This window comes from Triticum urartu, chromosome 3A (genome assembly GCF_056163025.1).
Source record: "Triticum urartu cultivar PI428250 chromosome 3A, HENAU_Tu73, whole genome shotgun sequence".
Classification (NCBI taxonomy): domain Eukaryota; kingdom Viridiplantae; phylum Streptophyta; class Magnoliopsida; order Poales; family Poaceae; genus Triticum; species Triticum urartu.
Genome location: NC_141875.1, coordinates 669,931,421 through 669,947,334, shown reverse-complemented (window position 1 = coordinate 669,947,334; position 15,914 = coordinate 669,931,421). Strand labels below are relative to the sequence as shown.

At 48.3% G+C, this 15,914-nt stretch overlaps 1 protein-coding gene across 1 annotated transcript; it reads left to right on the top strand.

Moving 5' to 3' along the window:
* The first annotated feature begins 14,239 nt into the window (after nucleotides 1–14,239).
* LOC147981333 (uncharacterized) lies at nucleotides 14,240–15,738 on the top strand. The gene is made up of 3 exons (XM_087517086.1): nucleotides 14,240–14,364; nucleotides 14,490–14,755; nucleotides 14,856–15,738. The coding sequence occupies exons 1-3, from the start codon at nucleotides 14,244–14,246 to the stop codon at nucleotides 15,237–15,239; spliced, it is 771 nt and encodes a 256-aa protein (XP_087373212.1). The 5' UTR covers nucleotides 14,240–14,243; the 3' UTR covers nucleotides 15,240–15,738.
* The last annotated feature ends 176 nt before the right edge of the window (nucleotides 15,739–15,914 follow it).

Sequence of the window (15,914 nt, the reverse complement as noted above, 5' to 3'; positions counted from 1 at the left end):
GGTCATGGTCTCCCCGGAAGAAAATACTGCCCTGATGATTCCTTACTCTGAAGAGGAGATCTTCTCTGCGATTAATAAAGCGAACCCTAACTCTGCCTCGGGCCCGGACGGCTATTCCATCCCTTTCTTTAAAAAGTTCTGGCCATTACTTAAAGAGCTTATTTGTGAAGTCATTCAAGGCTATTGTCTGGGGACAGTAGATATATCCAGGCTCAACTATGCGGTTATTTCCCTTATCCCTAAAATTAAGGGTGCCGAACTTATTTCTCAGTTTAGACCTATTACTCTTATTAATAACTTCGCCAAATTCCCTGCCAAGTGTCTGGCCACTTGCCTCACCCCGGTGGCTCATCGGACCCTTTCCCCTACTCAGTAGGCCTTTGTCAAGGGTCGCTTCATCCTGGATGGGGTCCTCTGCCTTCATGAGATTATCCATGATATCCATAAATCAGGTGGCAAGGTTGTCATTCTTAAATTGGATTTCGAAAAGGCCTACGATTCGGTGAGTTGGGGCATCCTTAAACAAGTCCTACTGGCTAAAGGTTTTGACAGTGGGATGGTTCACCGTTTTCTGCAGTTGGTCATGGGGGGCCGCGCTGCCATTAATGTCAATGGGGAAGTTAGCAATTTCTTTAAGAACTCTAGAGGTCTCCGGCAAGGTGACCCAGCCTCGCCCATCCTCTTTAACTTTGTGGCGGACGCTCTTTCTAATATCCTTTCTAGAGGCGCGAAGGCCGGCCATATTTTTCCTGTTAGCTCACACCTCATCCCGGAGGGTATTACTCACCTTCAGTACGCGGACGACACTATTATTTTGGTGGAATTGAATGATCACTGCATTGCCCATCTCAAATTTCTGCTCCTCTGCTTCGAAGCTCTCTCGGGTCTTAAGATCAACTTCTCCAAAAGTGAAGTTATTGTTACTGGTGTGCCGGGTACCGAGGCCTTATGGGTGGCCCGTCTCTTGAATTGTTCTCTTGGATCGTTTCCTATTAAGTATTTGGGTTTACCTATCACCTCTGACAAACTCCTTGCTAAAGATTTTGCTCCTACGGTGGCCAAGGTTGGTAATCGTGTAATGCCCTGGAGGGGCAGGTACAACACTCAGGCGGGTAAAGTGACCTTGATTAACGCTTGCCTCTCATCTCTCCCGATGTTCTTGATGGTCTTTTACCTTCTTTCAATGGGAACCCATGCTGGTTTTGATAAGCATAGAGGTGCCTTTTATTGGAACGCGGTTGATAACAAGCGCAAATATTGCTTGGTCAAATGGGACCTTATTTGTAAGCCAAAAAGCCTTGGGGGGCTGGGCATTATCAACACTCTTGTCATGAACAAAGTTCTGATCATCAAATGGTGGTGGAAGATCATGACCATACACCAGGACAAGCCCCTCTGGTTCAACATCCTCAAAGCAAAGTACATTCCCTCTTCTAGTCCTATGTTTGCTCGTGCCTCGGGGGCATCTCAATTCTGGAAAAACCTTGTTAAACTCAGGCCTATTTTTCAAGGCCTCATCAAATTCGTTGTTCACAATGGTAGGTCCACCAGGTTCTGGCTAGATTGGTGGTGTGGTTCTTCTTCGTTGGCTACTGCTTTTCCTGTTCTTTTTTCTTACTGCCCGGACCCTGAGATCTCAATCTTCGAGCTCGCGTCGCATAATTGGGACCTGCGTCTGCGTCGTTCGCTCTCTCTCTCTCTCTCTCCCGTAGAGTTGGAAGACTGGCAGCATCTTGTTGCTCTCTTCCCTTCGCTCTCGGAGGAGGAAGACACGGTTGTTTGGCCCCATTCCCCTTCTGTTCGGTTCTCGGTTAAATCTCTATATGGTAAGCTCATTGCCGTGTCCATCACCTCCAAATTCAAATGGATCTGGAGGGCTCGTATTCCTCCTAAGGTCAAGGTTTTCCTCTGGCAAGCCTCTCATGGGCGTCTGCCGACGGGTGACCAAATTCGCAAGCGAAATGGTCCGAGATCTGATAGGTGTGCTTTGTATGGGATGAGAGAAGACATGTCACATATTTTCTTCAACTGTGTGTTGGCTAATCTGTTCTAGTGTTGTATTAGATCCTGGATGCATGTCTCCTGGGCTCCGACTTCCTTTTCTAACCTGCGCATCTTGGTCAATTCTTTGGTTGGGGCCCAGAGGAGATTGTTTTGGGTGGGCTTCGCAGCCATGTGCTGGTCCCTTTGGACGACAAGGAATAAATTTACTATCAAGCATGTTTTCCCTGCTAAGCCCGCTGATTGCTTATTTAAGACTTGTATATTCCTACAGCAGTGGAGATTATTGACTAAGGAGGAAGACAGGGACGCCCTCGACGCCATGTTGGCCAAGATCCGAAATTCTGCTATCTCCATTTCCCAAGTACAAGCAGGCACTTAGGCGCTGGTGGCTTGCTTTCGTTATCTTTCTACCTCCGGCCTGCGAGTCGTGTACTGGCCTGGGAGCCATGTACTTAGACTATTCTCTCGTGTTGTCTGGGTTGATACTCTGCATGTTCTCGTGCTAGTCTTATGGGTATGTGTTAACTCTGCCTGGTGGCTTTATTTATAAAGTTGGGCCACGGCCTTTTATCTAAAAAGACATACCATTGAGGTCTGGATCTTCATATGATTTTCCATCAATATATATTGTAACCGGATGGCTATCATCTGCTCCATTGTCGATAGTACTGGTATGGATCGGTCACATTTTGTGTAAATTGGCAACTTGGATAGTATAGATAGGAATCATACTGCTGATCACACTCGTTGCATTTTTTGGGTTCAGAAAACTGTAGCATTAACCCCAGGAGATGTAATAGAAATCACGTTGGCACTCTCCCTCCATTGCTTTGACCTTGTTGTGGTCCTCAATATATTACTGTGCTGGTTCCACGACACAGTAAACTTCCTGGTTTGCTACTACTCTCAACCGAATCCCGACGTCTTGGCGAGATGGAAGCAACGACTCAGACGCTAGCAGCATTCCTCGGAGGCGGCTCAGTACGGCTCGTTGGTGGTGCAGACTGGCGTCTTGGGAGGCGAAGCAGCTCCAAGGCGGGAGAGTCAGCCCAAGGCGGCGGTGGCTTAAAGGCGCTGGTCAAGTCCATTTTCAAGATGGCCAGGCAAAGAGGAAGAACCGTGGCGACTCGACAAGGCGAGATGAGACCACCGGTGAGGTGCTGGACACATGGGGTGGCTCGACCATGACTTGGCATTCGGCCATGGGGATGGCAATTGGCGGAGGCGCGAGGCGGCTCTCCAGCGGCGGCTCGCAGTGGCGAGTCACACGGAGATGGCATCAGGCCGTCTCTCCGGCATCTCCGGCGTGAGGCAAGCCAGCAGCGGCCTTGGTGTGGAGGAACAGAGCAGCTGGACCTCGAAGGCGGCTCAGCACAAGGCTACGGCCACGCGCGACAGAGGCGAAGGGCAGAACTGGCCACAGAAGTGATGACAACGACCGGCGGCTCTGCGGAGACGGAGCAAGGCGGCAGCGTCGATTTGGATATCCTCCAGCAGAGTGGCGACCCGGAAACCAGGACGACCCTGTGACGGTGGCTCGAGGCCGAGGCCTGCGGAGCTGTGGAGCGCTCAGAAACCGTGGGAGGCGGAGATGGAGCGAAGACGAGCTATGGCGCAGCAAAGGAGGAGCGGTAGGCCGGCTCAGGAGCGGCGACTCAGCTGGGCCGGCGGCTCAGAGTGGCCACGGCGAAAATAGGGCCGGTGACTCAGCAGGCCGCGGGGGCAGTAAGGTGACTCGGTAGAGATGTGATGCGGCAGCGAGGTAAACCGGTAGTGGCCGGCTCGAGGGACGGCGACAGCGCAGGCAAGCTGGGCGGATGATGAAACCCAGCGCCCAGAGACCCGGTGCGGAGATGGGCGCGAACCGGCAACGACGAAATCGACGGGTTGGGACGGAGCGGTAGAAACGGTCCTTGGAGCGACAACTTGGAAGCAGCGCCGAAGTGACACCGGCTTGCAATGACGGCCGTAGCGGCCGATGGCCTAGAGGCCACGCGCGGGCAGATGTGAGCGGCGTCTTGACGCAGGCAGATCACAAGTCGGAACGAATCCATGCAGGGCGAGGCAAGGCAAACCATGGAGGCGACGGCGGCTCAAGCCAATGAGGGCTCGCGGGGGCAAAGTTGCCGCGGCGCGAGAAATCTGCGGGCGGCCGGCGTGGGCGGTTCACGGCGGAGCCGGCGGGTGCAATACATCGGGGCAGCAGCGCAGCTCAATGGAAACGGCCTCGGGGGCGGCGATTTACGGTGGTGCCAGAGCAGCAGCTTGCTGGCGATTCGATCGAGGCCACAGGCGGCGGATCATGGTAAGTCAACGGGCGGCTGATATAACATTTGAACCACCAAACTCCTCAAAAATTGAAACGAATCTGCTGGGCGGATCGAGGCCGGCCGAGAGATCGCTGTCGAGGCTCTCCAGCGAGGCGCGCCGGAGGAGGCGCCCAGAGGCGGAGGACCCAGGCGATTCAACAAGTACGGCTTGGAGCAGCGACAGTAAATAGCCGCGTCGAGGCAAAAACACAGCGGCAGAAGGCTAGCAGCAGAGGCGGCAGACCGGCCAACGGCGGCTCACTGCAAGGATTAATATGCGAGATCCGGCCGTTGACTGCAGTGGCCAGCTTCGAGGCCATGGCGGCTCGTGTGGAGCAAGGCGGGTTGAAACCGTGGCTGAAAACGGAGACCAACGGAGTCGTTTTGAGGCCTCGATGACGGTAGGCGGCCGTTGTGACTTCTTGTTGGCGAGGCAGGTCTCAGCGACGGTGGAAACGGCTCGACGGCCGGCTGTTCGGAAGAGCAGAGACCAGCAGGGGCGGTTTAAGAAAACGCGAGGGCGCACCGGTGTTTCAACAACAGCACGAGGCGGAAACCGGGGCATCTCGCGGCAGCAGCAAACGGGCGGCTCAGGGCACGGGAGGTCAAGCGCGGGGACGGTTCAGAGCAAGCAGAGGTAGGCAGGCTCAGTGTTGGGGGCGCGGTCTTGAAGGCAAGCAGGCCAGCGCGAGGTGAGCCAGTGATGTGAGGCTGACGTGGCAGAGTCTTAGCAGCGGCGGCGATCCATGGCGAAAGAGGTAGGCGGCAGCTCGAAACGGACCAGCTCGGTGGCGGAGGCCAAGGCGCCTTAGCGCGGTCGCGGCCGAGGTGGAGGTTTGAGACCGCGGCGACGGAACGGCGCATCGGCCGTGGCAGAGCCGTAGCGGTGGAGGATTGGTAGGTCGACCTAGACAGGTTTGACCCAGCCGTGGTGGTAGTGGATAACCCATCGCTGCTGTTCAGGTCCGCGCGGCAGGGGAGTCCCTATCGCTGTTGTTCAGGTCAATAGAGCGGTCAACAGAGGAGTCTGAGCCCGGGAGAATCTGCTTCTGGGTCGAAGGCCGGCAGTATCCTTGGCGGCTCGATGGCAGAGGCGCGACCAGCGAGTCCGAGTCCGGCTCAATTTGGAATCTCATCTATTTTCCTTGCCATGGTAGTTTTGTAAAGAAGAATTTTAAGTCGCTCTCGGCGATGGCGGCGGCTCGATTTGTAATCCGCTGTGTAACCCTAAAACCTCTTAAACTTTTAGAAATCACAGATTATAAACTTGGATTGACGATCTTCAAGCTGATGTAGATCCGTTCGATCCGGATATTCTTCCTCCAGAAAATTGCAAGCTTCTCGATCCCTCGGAGAGATCCCTCCAAGAACTCAACACGACCGTGCGCGAGCCCCACGGTGGGCACCAACTGTCGTGGAATTGTCACGGCAGATGTCCTAGTGTGAGGACTTAGTCGTGAGGCCAATGCATCTATGCGGTAGCTTGAAGGGGTTGATCGGAATCGAGAGACACAACATGCAAGACAAAGATTTAGACAGCTTCGGGCCCCGGGAAACATCATCCGGTAACAACGCTACATGCTGTTTGTGGATAGGTCTCATTATGCTCATGAGAGGAGTTGCCGTAAGCCAGCTCTCCGTGTTATGTCTAACCCTAGAGATTGTTTCCTCCTCTTCTTGGGGTGCCCCGCCCCTCCTTATATAAGCTGAAGGGGCGGGTTACATGTAGAGTCCAACTCGGACTTAAGACTTCACCTTATTTTGACGTCTTACCATGGGCTTCTCACCATGGGCTTCTTAACGTCTTGGGCTTCTTACAGTCTGGCTTACAATCTAACGTACGGTCTGGCTTACGATCTGACTTATCATCTGGCTTAACATCTGCCGGCTTAACTGTCCGGCTTATATGACTGTATCTGTCAGGTTATATGACTGTGTCTGCCGGGTTACATGACTGTGTCTACCGGGTTACATGACTATGTCTGCCGGCTTACAATGCTTAACTGTTCCCACCGGCTTATAGTCTGCCGGGTCACCAATGAAACAAAGTCCCAGCCAGGTCATATCTCCAGTCAGGTCATACCGCGGGGTATATCCCCGACAGGAAGCAAACTAGTGGAGCAAAGAGCTAGAATGAGGACGCATCGAAGGAAAGCAAAGTGTTTATCCGAGACTAAAGATTTGAATCCAAAGATTAGAAAGAAAAACAGCATAGTGGAGCCAAGTTCTGAAAGTGAACAAGCACTCGCAAAAAGGAAGCGGAAAATTAGAAAGCCAGATCAAGCTATGAATGTGAGCCTGAACGCAGAACAAAGAAGATTAAGAAAACGACGATTGGTGATAGCTCGAAAAATGATAAAAAATATGCTAAGAAGAACAAGAAGATTAAATTGTGTTACAAATCATCCGACCAAAGCTCAGACAGTGAGGACATGGGGTGCAAGAAATACAGGAAAAGCTTCAATGAGAGCAGTTCTAGCTCACAAACCGAAAGTATCCAAGAAAAGAGCTACAAAAGTGTCGGAACCGCAAAAAGTGATGTAGTGTGCAAGAGAAGAATCTGTCCATTAGGGCAGACCCTTGCCTTCTAGAGGCCCTTGTGCAAACTACATATAGGGCCAGCTCTGGGCCATGGCGGCGAGTGTGACGGCCTTGGGCCCAGCCCAAGCAGAGGCCCATAGCCTCTGCAGGTATTTATACTTGAAACAACTATACAAATCACCCTCAAATCCACTCTTTGGGATAAATACCCCCTGAACTCAAAACCGGGACAAATAACACCCTAAAATTACTCAAACCAGGTTAATAACCCCCTTGAGTTGTTTCTTTGTAATCTGGAGCGGTTTTTGCCCCCCCCCCATGATTCTGATCAGGCGCTGACTGGGCAGAGAAAGCTAAGTAGGATAGTGTGGGTCCCATTAGTCAGATGGCTTCCTTCTTTCTTCCTTTTTCTATCATCACCTTCCGTTTTTCTTCGTCAGAGCTCCGCCTCCAGAAGAATCGCCTCCCCTCTTTCGTTCGCTAGGGCTTGGCAATCGCAGGCGCCGTCTGCTATCGCCTCCATCGCCTGTCGCTCATCTGTAGCGGGCAGAACCAAACCATGTGTCCATGTGCATCTCACTCCATCTCTACTGCTCCTCTGTTTGGGTTCAGGTGTCGTTCGCCGACAGAATCGTGAGCGCCGGCGGAATCGCGTGTGCTGTAGAGGCATGGGTTCATATGAGGGGAATTGGATGTTTTAGTGCTACGATTATAGGGTAGATGTAGCTTTTTGGATGATGCCCTGTTATGTCAACTGCGTTCTATGTTAGTTGTCCTGTTCTAATGATAGTTTAGAAAAAAAGTGGGGCTGACTGAACTTTGAATGCAAGGAGAACTGGTAGGAAAAGGAGCAACCTTTCAAGATAATTTGGTGTAGGAAAAATTGCACTTTCTCCTACAGAGTAAATGAGGCTGAATGGACTTTCAGTGCACATATTTGTCTGAATTTATTGTAGAGGATTTTCCTGTTTGGTTTAGGTGAAAAGTGGACATATTTTTCCTGAAAGAACTGAAGTTGCACTGTACATACTTTCAGTTCAGAGTAAATGATCTGCCATGCTTAACTGAATGTTAGTTCTTCCTGTCTGAATTTTGTATGGTCAGAGCTAAAGATTCAACTTTATTTGTTTTCTGAACGTCAGTTCTTCCTTTCTGAATTTGTAGGTTCTCCTGGTCCCGATCCATTGGACAACTTCTTTGTCAGGTTTCATTACTATGGATCATTTCAGCAAGTCACTACTAGGGAAAAGGCTAGCAGCAGCGCGGGTTTTAGGTGTATCAGTAGCGCGGGTACCCATGCTACTAATAAGGCGCTACAGCTAATAGTTAGTAGTAGCGTGGGTGAAACCCGCGCTACTACTAACTTTGTTAGTAGTAGCGTGTGCCACCCACGCTACTGCTATTACAGACCCGCGCTACTACTAATGAAGTAGTAGTAGCATGCCTATAATACCAGCGTTGCTAGTATCCTAAATACTAGTAGGGCACTTTTTTCCCAACGCTACTAGTAACAAAATAGGAATTGAAAAAAAATAAAAATAGATGCAGTATTCATGAATGGAGATCAGAGACACATCCAATGCAAAATAAATTTCACAGAACCATCTTAACACTTGCAGTGTTCATGGATGCAACATTGAACATCTCAACACGAAGAGATCACGAGGACGCACACAACCATCATCAAAAGGTTGGTACCTTCCCTAGTGTTTCACCACCAACCTAACCAGACCACTTCTCTAGATGTATGTACAAAGAGTCGAGGTCCTCCACCTTGAGGAACTCCAGACGGTGGCGTCGTCCTCCACCTCGGTGACCTCCGGACGGTGGCGTCGAGGTCCTCCACCCCAGGGACCTCCTGCGTCGCAATCACCTGGACGATAATCTGTATGACGCGGTCGCGAGGCTTCACGGTGAAGTCTGCCCCCGAGTAGTTGAAGAACAGGACTCCCATAGGGCCGCGGTAGTCCTCGTCGGTCACCCTGCACCCAGTCGAGAAAGTGAAAACTTATTGTGCAAAACTATAAAGCAGTAGAAGTTAGAGACGTGAACCATCAGTTTCACATAGGAAACAGAAACATATGATATTAGATGAAAGGCAACAAGCATACTCTTTCTCAAACAAACTTCTCATCTGTGTACATAACAGTAGCATGGAGTGGGCACTGCTAGTGCATGGTTAAAAAACGCTCTACTGACCATGCTTTCTACCAAGCTAGATATTTATGCAGTATACCACATACTAAGCTTGTGGTTAGCTGATCCGTTGGTTTGCTGTAAAATATTAGGGAAAGAAAGGGCATAAAGGATGATGAGATGATGGACCTACATTTCACATTATACCTGATATGAACTGCAGTTACCATAACTTTGCTTGCCACCTCATAGATGTTGAAAAAAAAGTCTTAACATCAAGGAAACTTCAAACGATACTTCCATGGCATCACAAATGAATGACTTCCCTGCATAAATTGTACTGCTAGAATAAGAAAATTAATGCAAGATCCATGATGTGTTCATTACCATTTGTGTCATCCTCTGTATGGTACTTAAGCTATTCCTCTGAATCTGCTGAAAACTGTCTCACCCTCGAGATCTTTAATAAAAGAAATCAACATTTTTGTGATTTAAAGTTCTTTTTTATATGTGATGGTCCTAGCATTCCAAAAAAATATCAGAAATATTCTGAACATAATCTAACGACAGAGGAAAAAGTAATATACACATGTAATATTCATCTTCACTTATTACCTGGGTTCACTGGATATGACTACCTCAACATCTACACATGTTTCTTTTCCCTGCAGCTAAGGAGCAAAAATGATATTCATTTTCTTTAGATGTCTTGACTTATAATCCCATAATATATAAGCATAACTAATTACGTAGAGTAATACTGGGATAAATAAAGAAACTTTAATTCACATTTTCCCTATTTGCATATAGTAGTAGCCAGATCTATAAAAATTAAACATCAACTCCTTTGTCATGTAAGCATGACGCACTAGCACAAAGAAGTTGCCGGATTGTCGAAAACCTATGACACTGTGAGACTGAATGAAGCTTCGCATTCAATACTCGTCATTCATGTGTTAAGAGTCTAGCACATAGGTCTACAGAAACAGGCAAGCACGCATCTGAACATAGGTAGCAAATTTAAGCTATCTCGGTACAGCATGTTTGTGTATAAATTGATGAAGTGCACAAATAAACTGATGACAACTCCAAGCTGGCAGATAGCCGGACGGAGACCGAAACATTGGCCAGAGTAGAGCCAAAAATGAAGCCGTTGGGTATCACCGATCCGGCAACGAATTGCACAATGTATGTATGTAGCATGATGGAGCGATCAGGAACAACACCTGCAGCCCAATCATGCAGCTTAGACCTGAGGCACTAATGCATCATCGATCTGCATCGCCCCTGAGCCTCCAGTGATCCCCCGATTTGGTCCCTGAATCGACCCCCAAATCCCTAGAGTTCCGTGGCGGAATACATGGGCGCCCGATGGAGCGCCATGGTGACGGCCCTGCCTACCTAGTGCCTACGCGCGCTACCGGCGGGGGGCGAGACCGGCCTCGGACGGGGGAGATCCGGGCTGGCCAGCCAGACCGGACTCGATCCGGCTCGGTTCTTCATGCGGGAGGTCATATGTAAGCGAGGAAACGAAGGGAAATCCGAGGAAAGATAAGGGCTTCCTTACCGGGAGGAGGACGGTTTCTCGCCGGTGCTCCGGTGGAGATGGGCGGCGAGGGTCTCCGGAGGAGAGAGGCTTCGGGGCGGCCTCTCCTGGTAAACGCCCTCCGACTTGTCCGCCGTGCGCGGGCACTTCTCGTCGGCGGCCGCGGGCTCCTCCCCCTCCTCGTGCTCGCGCTTCCACGCAGGGGACTGGTGCTCCTCCTCGTCCGCGCCCATCGCCGGCCGCCGGGAGGAAGGAGAGAGAAGGGGCGGGCAGAGGAGGAAGGGGAAGGGAGGGGGGGAGGAGGAGGTGGGGTGTTGCACGCGGCCGGTGCTCGCCGGAATCGGCCGGCGTGGGTGGGGGCGGCGGCGAGGAGATCGTGGGGAGAGGAGCCGGGGTGGGGTGGACCGAGGAGATTGTGCGGAGTTCCTGAGATAGAGAGAGTGGTGGGGTGGGAGTGGATTGGGCCGGGGTGGATGGTGCAGCAGTGGACACGGTTAGTAATAGCGTGGGGTTCTTACCTGCGCTATAGCTACCTACTTAGTAGTAGCGCGGGTTTTATACCCCTCGCTACTACTATGACCTCTTTCAGGGGTATGATGAAGATCATTTAGTAGTAGCGCGGGTTTATACCCCTCGTTACTACTATCAGCTTATTAGTAGCGCGGTTTTTATACCCCACGCTGCTACTAATTAGCAGTAGCGCCCGTTTTTAGACCGCGCTACTGATAAACTTCTGTGTATAAGGTTTTCCCTAGTAGTGAGTGGATGGAAAGTTGGATTACATTGGGGAATTGGTGGCAGAGATGTTCATTCCAAGGGATAATTTGTTGTTTGGAGAATTATGTAACTATGCAGAAGATATTCATCAAGTGGATAGAGGTCACTTCAGAGGTTCTTATAGCTACAAATTACATTGGTTACTTCCAGAAAAAAAGACAGTGATGATCTTATGTTCCTGTCTGATGATGATTCGGTGAAGAGGATGGACATTGGATTAAAAGATGGTGGTTATGCTGATGTTTTTGTTGAAGAAATGAACATGCCAATTCAGCAGGAGCACTTTGTTCGTAATACAGAAATGCATCAAGACCAAACCATGCTATCTCTTAGTGATGAGCAGTTTGACATATGTGTAGGTGATGAGCAGTTTGACATATATGCAGGTTTGTTGTCAGTAAATGTAAAAGAAACTTACTCTAGGCACAAAGGGACAAAATTACCACTTATTAGTGTGAAAGTTGTTGACACTAAAGTGGTTGATGAGATGGTAAGTGCTGCTGAAAAATCTCAAGTTAGTGCATCCTCTGCTCATGAAACAGAGGGATATGTTGCTGCAAGTCCAACTAAGTTGGAGACATACTTTGGTGCAACATAAGTTTCTATACCTCCTAAGATGGAAGTCAGAAGAAGGGCGGTTGCTGCAAATGGAACTGAAACAGTAGCACAATCTGTTGCAACTAGATCTGAAATAGTTGGACAGTTTGATGTAAGAGCTACTAAAACAGAGAAAGAAGTTTCCGCAATAGTTGGTGCAGATAATGATATATCAACTGAACATGTTCCAGCGGAAGCACCTCCTCCTGTTGACAAATCCGATGAAGAGGATGATACGTCCATTTTGTATCATGTTTTCCTATTGTTATTTATTATGTTTTTATGCATAATAATGCTTTTTCGAGTAATTCTAATGCATTTTCTCTCATAATATGCTAGGTACACACAAAGAGGGAGAATACCGACAGCTGGAATTCTGGACCTGAAAAGGCTACGTCGGGCTACCTATTCTACACAACTCCAAATGAGCCGAAAGTTCACGAGGAATTTTTATGGAATAAATAATAATTATTGGAGCAAATAAGTATCAGAGGGGGCCCACCAGGTGGGCACAACCCACCTGGGCGTGCCAAGGAGCCCAGGCGCGCCCTGGTGGGTTGTGCCCTCCTCGGCCCACCTTCGGTGCCCATCTTCTAGTATATAAGTCATTTTGACCTAGAAAAAAAATCAGGGGAGGACTTTCGGGACGAAGCACCACTGTCTCGAGGCGGAACTTGGGCAGGAGCACTTTTGCCCTCCGGCAGAGCGATTCCGCTGGGGGAACTTCCCTCCCGGAGGAGGAAATCATCGTCATCATCATCACCAACAACTCTCCCATCTTGGGGAGGGCAATCTCCATCAACATCGTCAACAACACCATCTCCTCTCAAACCCTAGTTCATATCTTGTGTTCAATCTTTGTACCGGAACTATAGATTGGTACTTGTGGGTGACTAGTAGTGTTGATTACATCTTGTAGTTGACTACTATATGGTTTATTCGGTGGAAGATTATATGTTTAGATCCATTATGCTATTTAATACCCCTCTGATCATGAGCATGATTATCATTTGTGAGTAGTTACTTTTTTTCTTGAGGTCATACGAGAAATCTTGTTGCAAGTAATCATGTGAACTTGATATGTGTTCAATATTTTGATGGTATGTAGTTGTGATTCCCTTAGTGGTGTCATGTGAACGTCGCCTACATGACACTTGACCACACTTGGGCCTAAGGGAATGCATTGTGGAGTAGTTATTAGATGATGGGTTGCGAGACTAAAACCCTAGTTTACGCGCTATTCTGTAAGGGACTGATTTGGATCCAAAAGTTTAATGCTATGGTTAGATTTATTCTTAATACTTTTCTCATAGTTTCGCATGCTTGCGAGGGGGTTAATCATAACTAGGAGGTTTGTTCAAGTAAGAACAACACCTAAGCACTAGTCCACCCACATATCAAATTATCAAAGTAGTGAACACAAATCAAACTAACATGATGAAAGTGACTAGATGAAATTCCCGTGTACCCTTAAGAACACTTTGCTTATCATAATAGACCGTTTTGGCCTGTCCTTTGCCTCAAAATGATTGGGCTACCTTGCTGCATTCTTTTTACCATTACCATTACTTGCTCATTACAAATTATCTTGCTATCAAATTACTCGTAACTTATAATTTCAGTGCTTGCAGACATTACCTTGCTGAAAACCACTTGTCATTTCCTTCTGCTCCTTGTTTGGTTCGACACTCTTACTTATCGGAAGGACTACGATTGATCCCCTATACTTGTGGGTCATCAAGGCTCTTTTCTGGCACCATTGCCGGGGAGTGAAGCGCTCTTGTTAAGTTGAAATCACTAAGGAAAAATTATGACTATGTGCTGAAATTTGTTGTCACATGTTACTATGGAGAACAATCCTTTGATGTTTTGTTCGGGCTATCTTCACCTCGACTGGAACCACAATTAGTTACCCCTCAACCTACTGCACCTACTGAAAGTATTGGTTATGAAATTCCTTCGGGTATGATAGAACAACTGCTAGCTAATCCTTATGTAGGAGACGGAACCGAACATCCTGATATGCACTTGATATATGTGGATGAAATTTGTGGATTATTTAAGCTTGCACGTTTACCCGGAGATGAAGCTAAGAAGAAAGTTTTCTCTTTATCTTTGAAGGGAAAATCATTGGCATGGTATAGGCTATGCAATGATCCGGGCCCTGCAGCGTCTTCACCGATGCCGCTGCCGTCGCTGAGGTACTGGATTTCGCGGACAGACATCAGCGGGAGGCGGAGCGAGAGGACTGGGAGGCGGTGCTGCAAGGGCGGCATTACACCGACGAATGCGCAGATGACGATGAGGACGGCAAGACCATGATGAAGACGCCGATGGCGCAGACCGTCGACACCCGGCCGCCGAACCAAACATTGTCCAGGGATATACAGAAATCAAAGGCTTTTCTCTGGACTAGATACCACCAGCTACACCTCCTACACCGACCCTCACCAGGTAAGCTAATTTTATGTTGCACAAGCAAATCTTTTTACCAATCAGTACTAGCGTTCTTCTTTCCTTTCCAATCTGATGATGATGATACAAGTGGTAGTATGACCCAAACTACTTGATTTATTCAGCTCGGCCGGGTCCGATGAGATACGCTTCGTGTGAATTTGGTGGTGATGACAGATGCCTACACAATCCTGTCCCTATGCTACAGTTCCTCGATGTTATGGTCGAGCTGTATACGAAATCTTACTGTTTCGTCAAGTTTTTGCGTGAGAATATGGTACAATCGAATAATATCGACGTCTATGGCGTGATCGCAGTAAGGGATCACCTGGATTTCTCGCGCAACTACATTTTCCATTGCTCTAGAGAGAATGCACAAGCAGTTGACCCAGTATGTAATCCTTCCTTCTTTCATACACATCCTTGATGTTATTTATGGAGAATATATCCAATATTAAGTCTGATTATCATTGCTCTTCCCTACATTTTAGAAAGGTGGCTATTTATGCCTGAGGAATCCTGCAAGAGGAATACTCGCAGCATCCTGCTTGATCGAAATTGATATAAAGGCCAAGGCCAAGGTGGCTGCTGAAGACTTGACTATTGTCTCCGGTTGCCTGAAAGCATCTGAACAGTTTGACCCGTGGAGACTGAACCATGTCGATGATATCAACGGCAAGATTACACTGGAAACATGTGTTGTTCCTAGAGGCATGGAGGCTACTATAGACCTGGATTTTGTGGAGGTGCCTGCAGATGGCTTTCTTGTGCGCATGCGTGGCAACACTGTCCTTTCCCAAGGCTCCTACTCCTTCATCGATGAGCACTGCCGTGACACAGTTGGTTTTATACCATCCAGCGGGAAGCACATTTAAAAGTTCGTTGCAGCCGTGAATCTAGGCGACACGCTGCGTATAGACTTCATGGAGGAGGGCCAAGACGCGCTTTCATTTGTGGCGTCCAAGACAGGCGAAGAGGAGCAGACATATCGGTTTAGCAATGGAGCGTTGGTCTCGGTGCGAGTTGTGTGGTCAACTATATTAAGTGTAGACGACTATGAAGAATGATCAGTGGCGCCCAGTTTTCAAAGTCAGTTTCTTTGTCGGTGTTGGAGTAGCCTGAGTTATCTTTTTCTTAGATGGAAGGCCGGAGAGAATGATATCCTATTTGCTATTTTAGCCTTGGTGTAAGTGTGCACAAGTAGATGCTGATTAGTGCTGTAATAATGTTTAAAACCGGTTGATCCTGACTTTTTCGGTGATGGTGTAACACTGACGATTACATGGTTGATCATTTAGTAGATGCTCATTAGAAGTTATATGAATGGTCAATGTCACTTATTCGTGTATTTGAAGGGGCACTTATTTCTGGTCTGCTGATCATATAGTGCTAATGCCAGTTCTGGCAAACTTTGTGAAACTTGCCCAAAATAGTCTGTCTATGAATTTCTGAAATTATAAAAAAAATTAAACCTGACATATAATTGAAATGTTTTTCATAAATGAATTATGTTTGGCGCTCTTATGAAATCAGCAAAGAAGTTTTTTTTA

Excerpts from the sequence above, each read along its gene's own strand:
- LOC147981333 (XM_087517086.1), top strand. The coding sequence starts at position 14,244 with ATGGCGCAGACCGTCGACACCCGGCCGCCGAACCAAACATTGTCCAGG. Across the intron at positions 14,365-14,489 it reads CCTACACCGACCCTCACCAG|CTCGGCCGGGTCCGATGAGA; the intron begins GTAAGCTAATTT and ends TGATTTATTCAG. Across the intron at positions 14,756-14,855 it reads ATGCACAAGCAGTTGACCCA|AAAGGTGGCTATTTATGCCT; the intron begins GTATGTAATCCT and ends CCTACATTTTAG.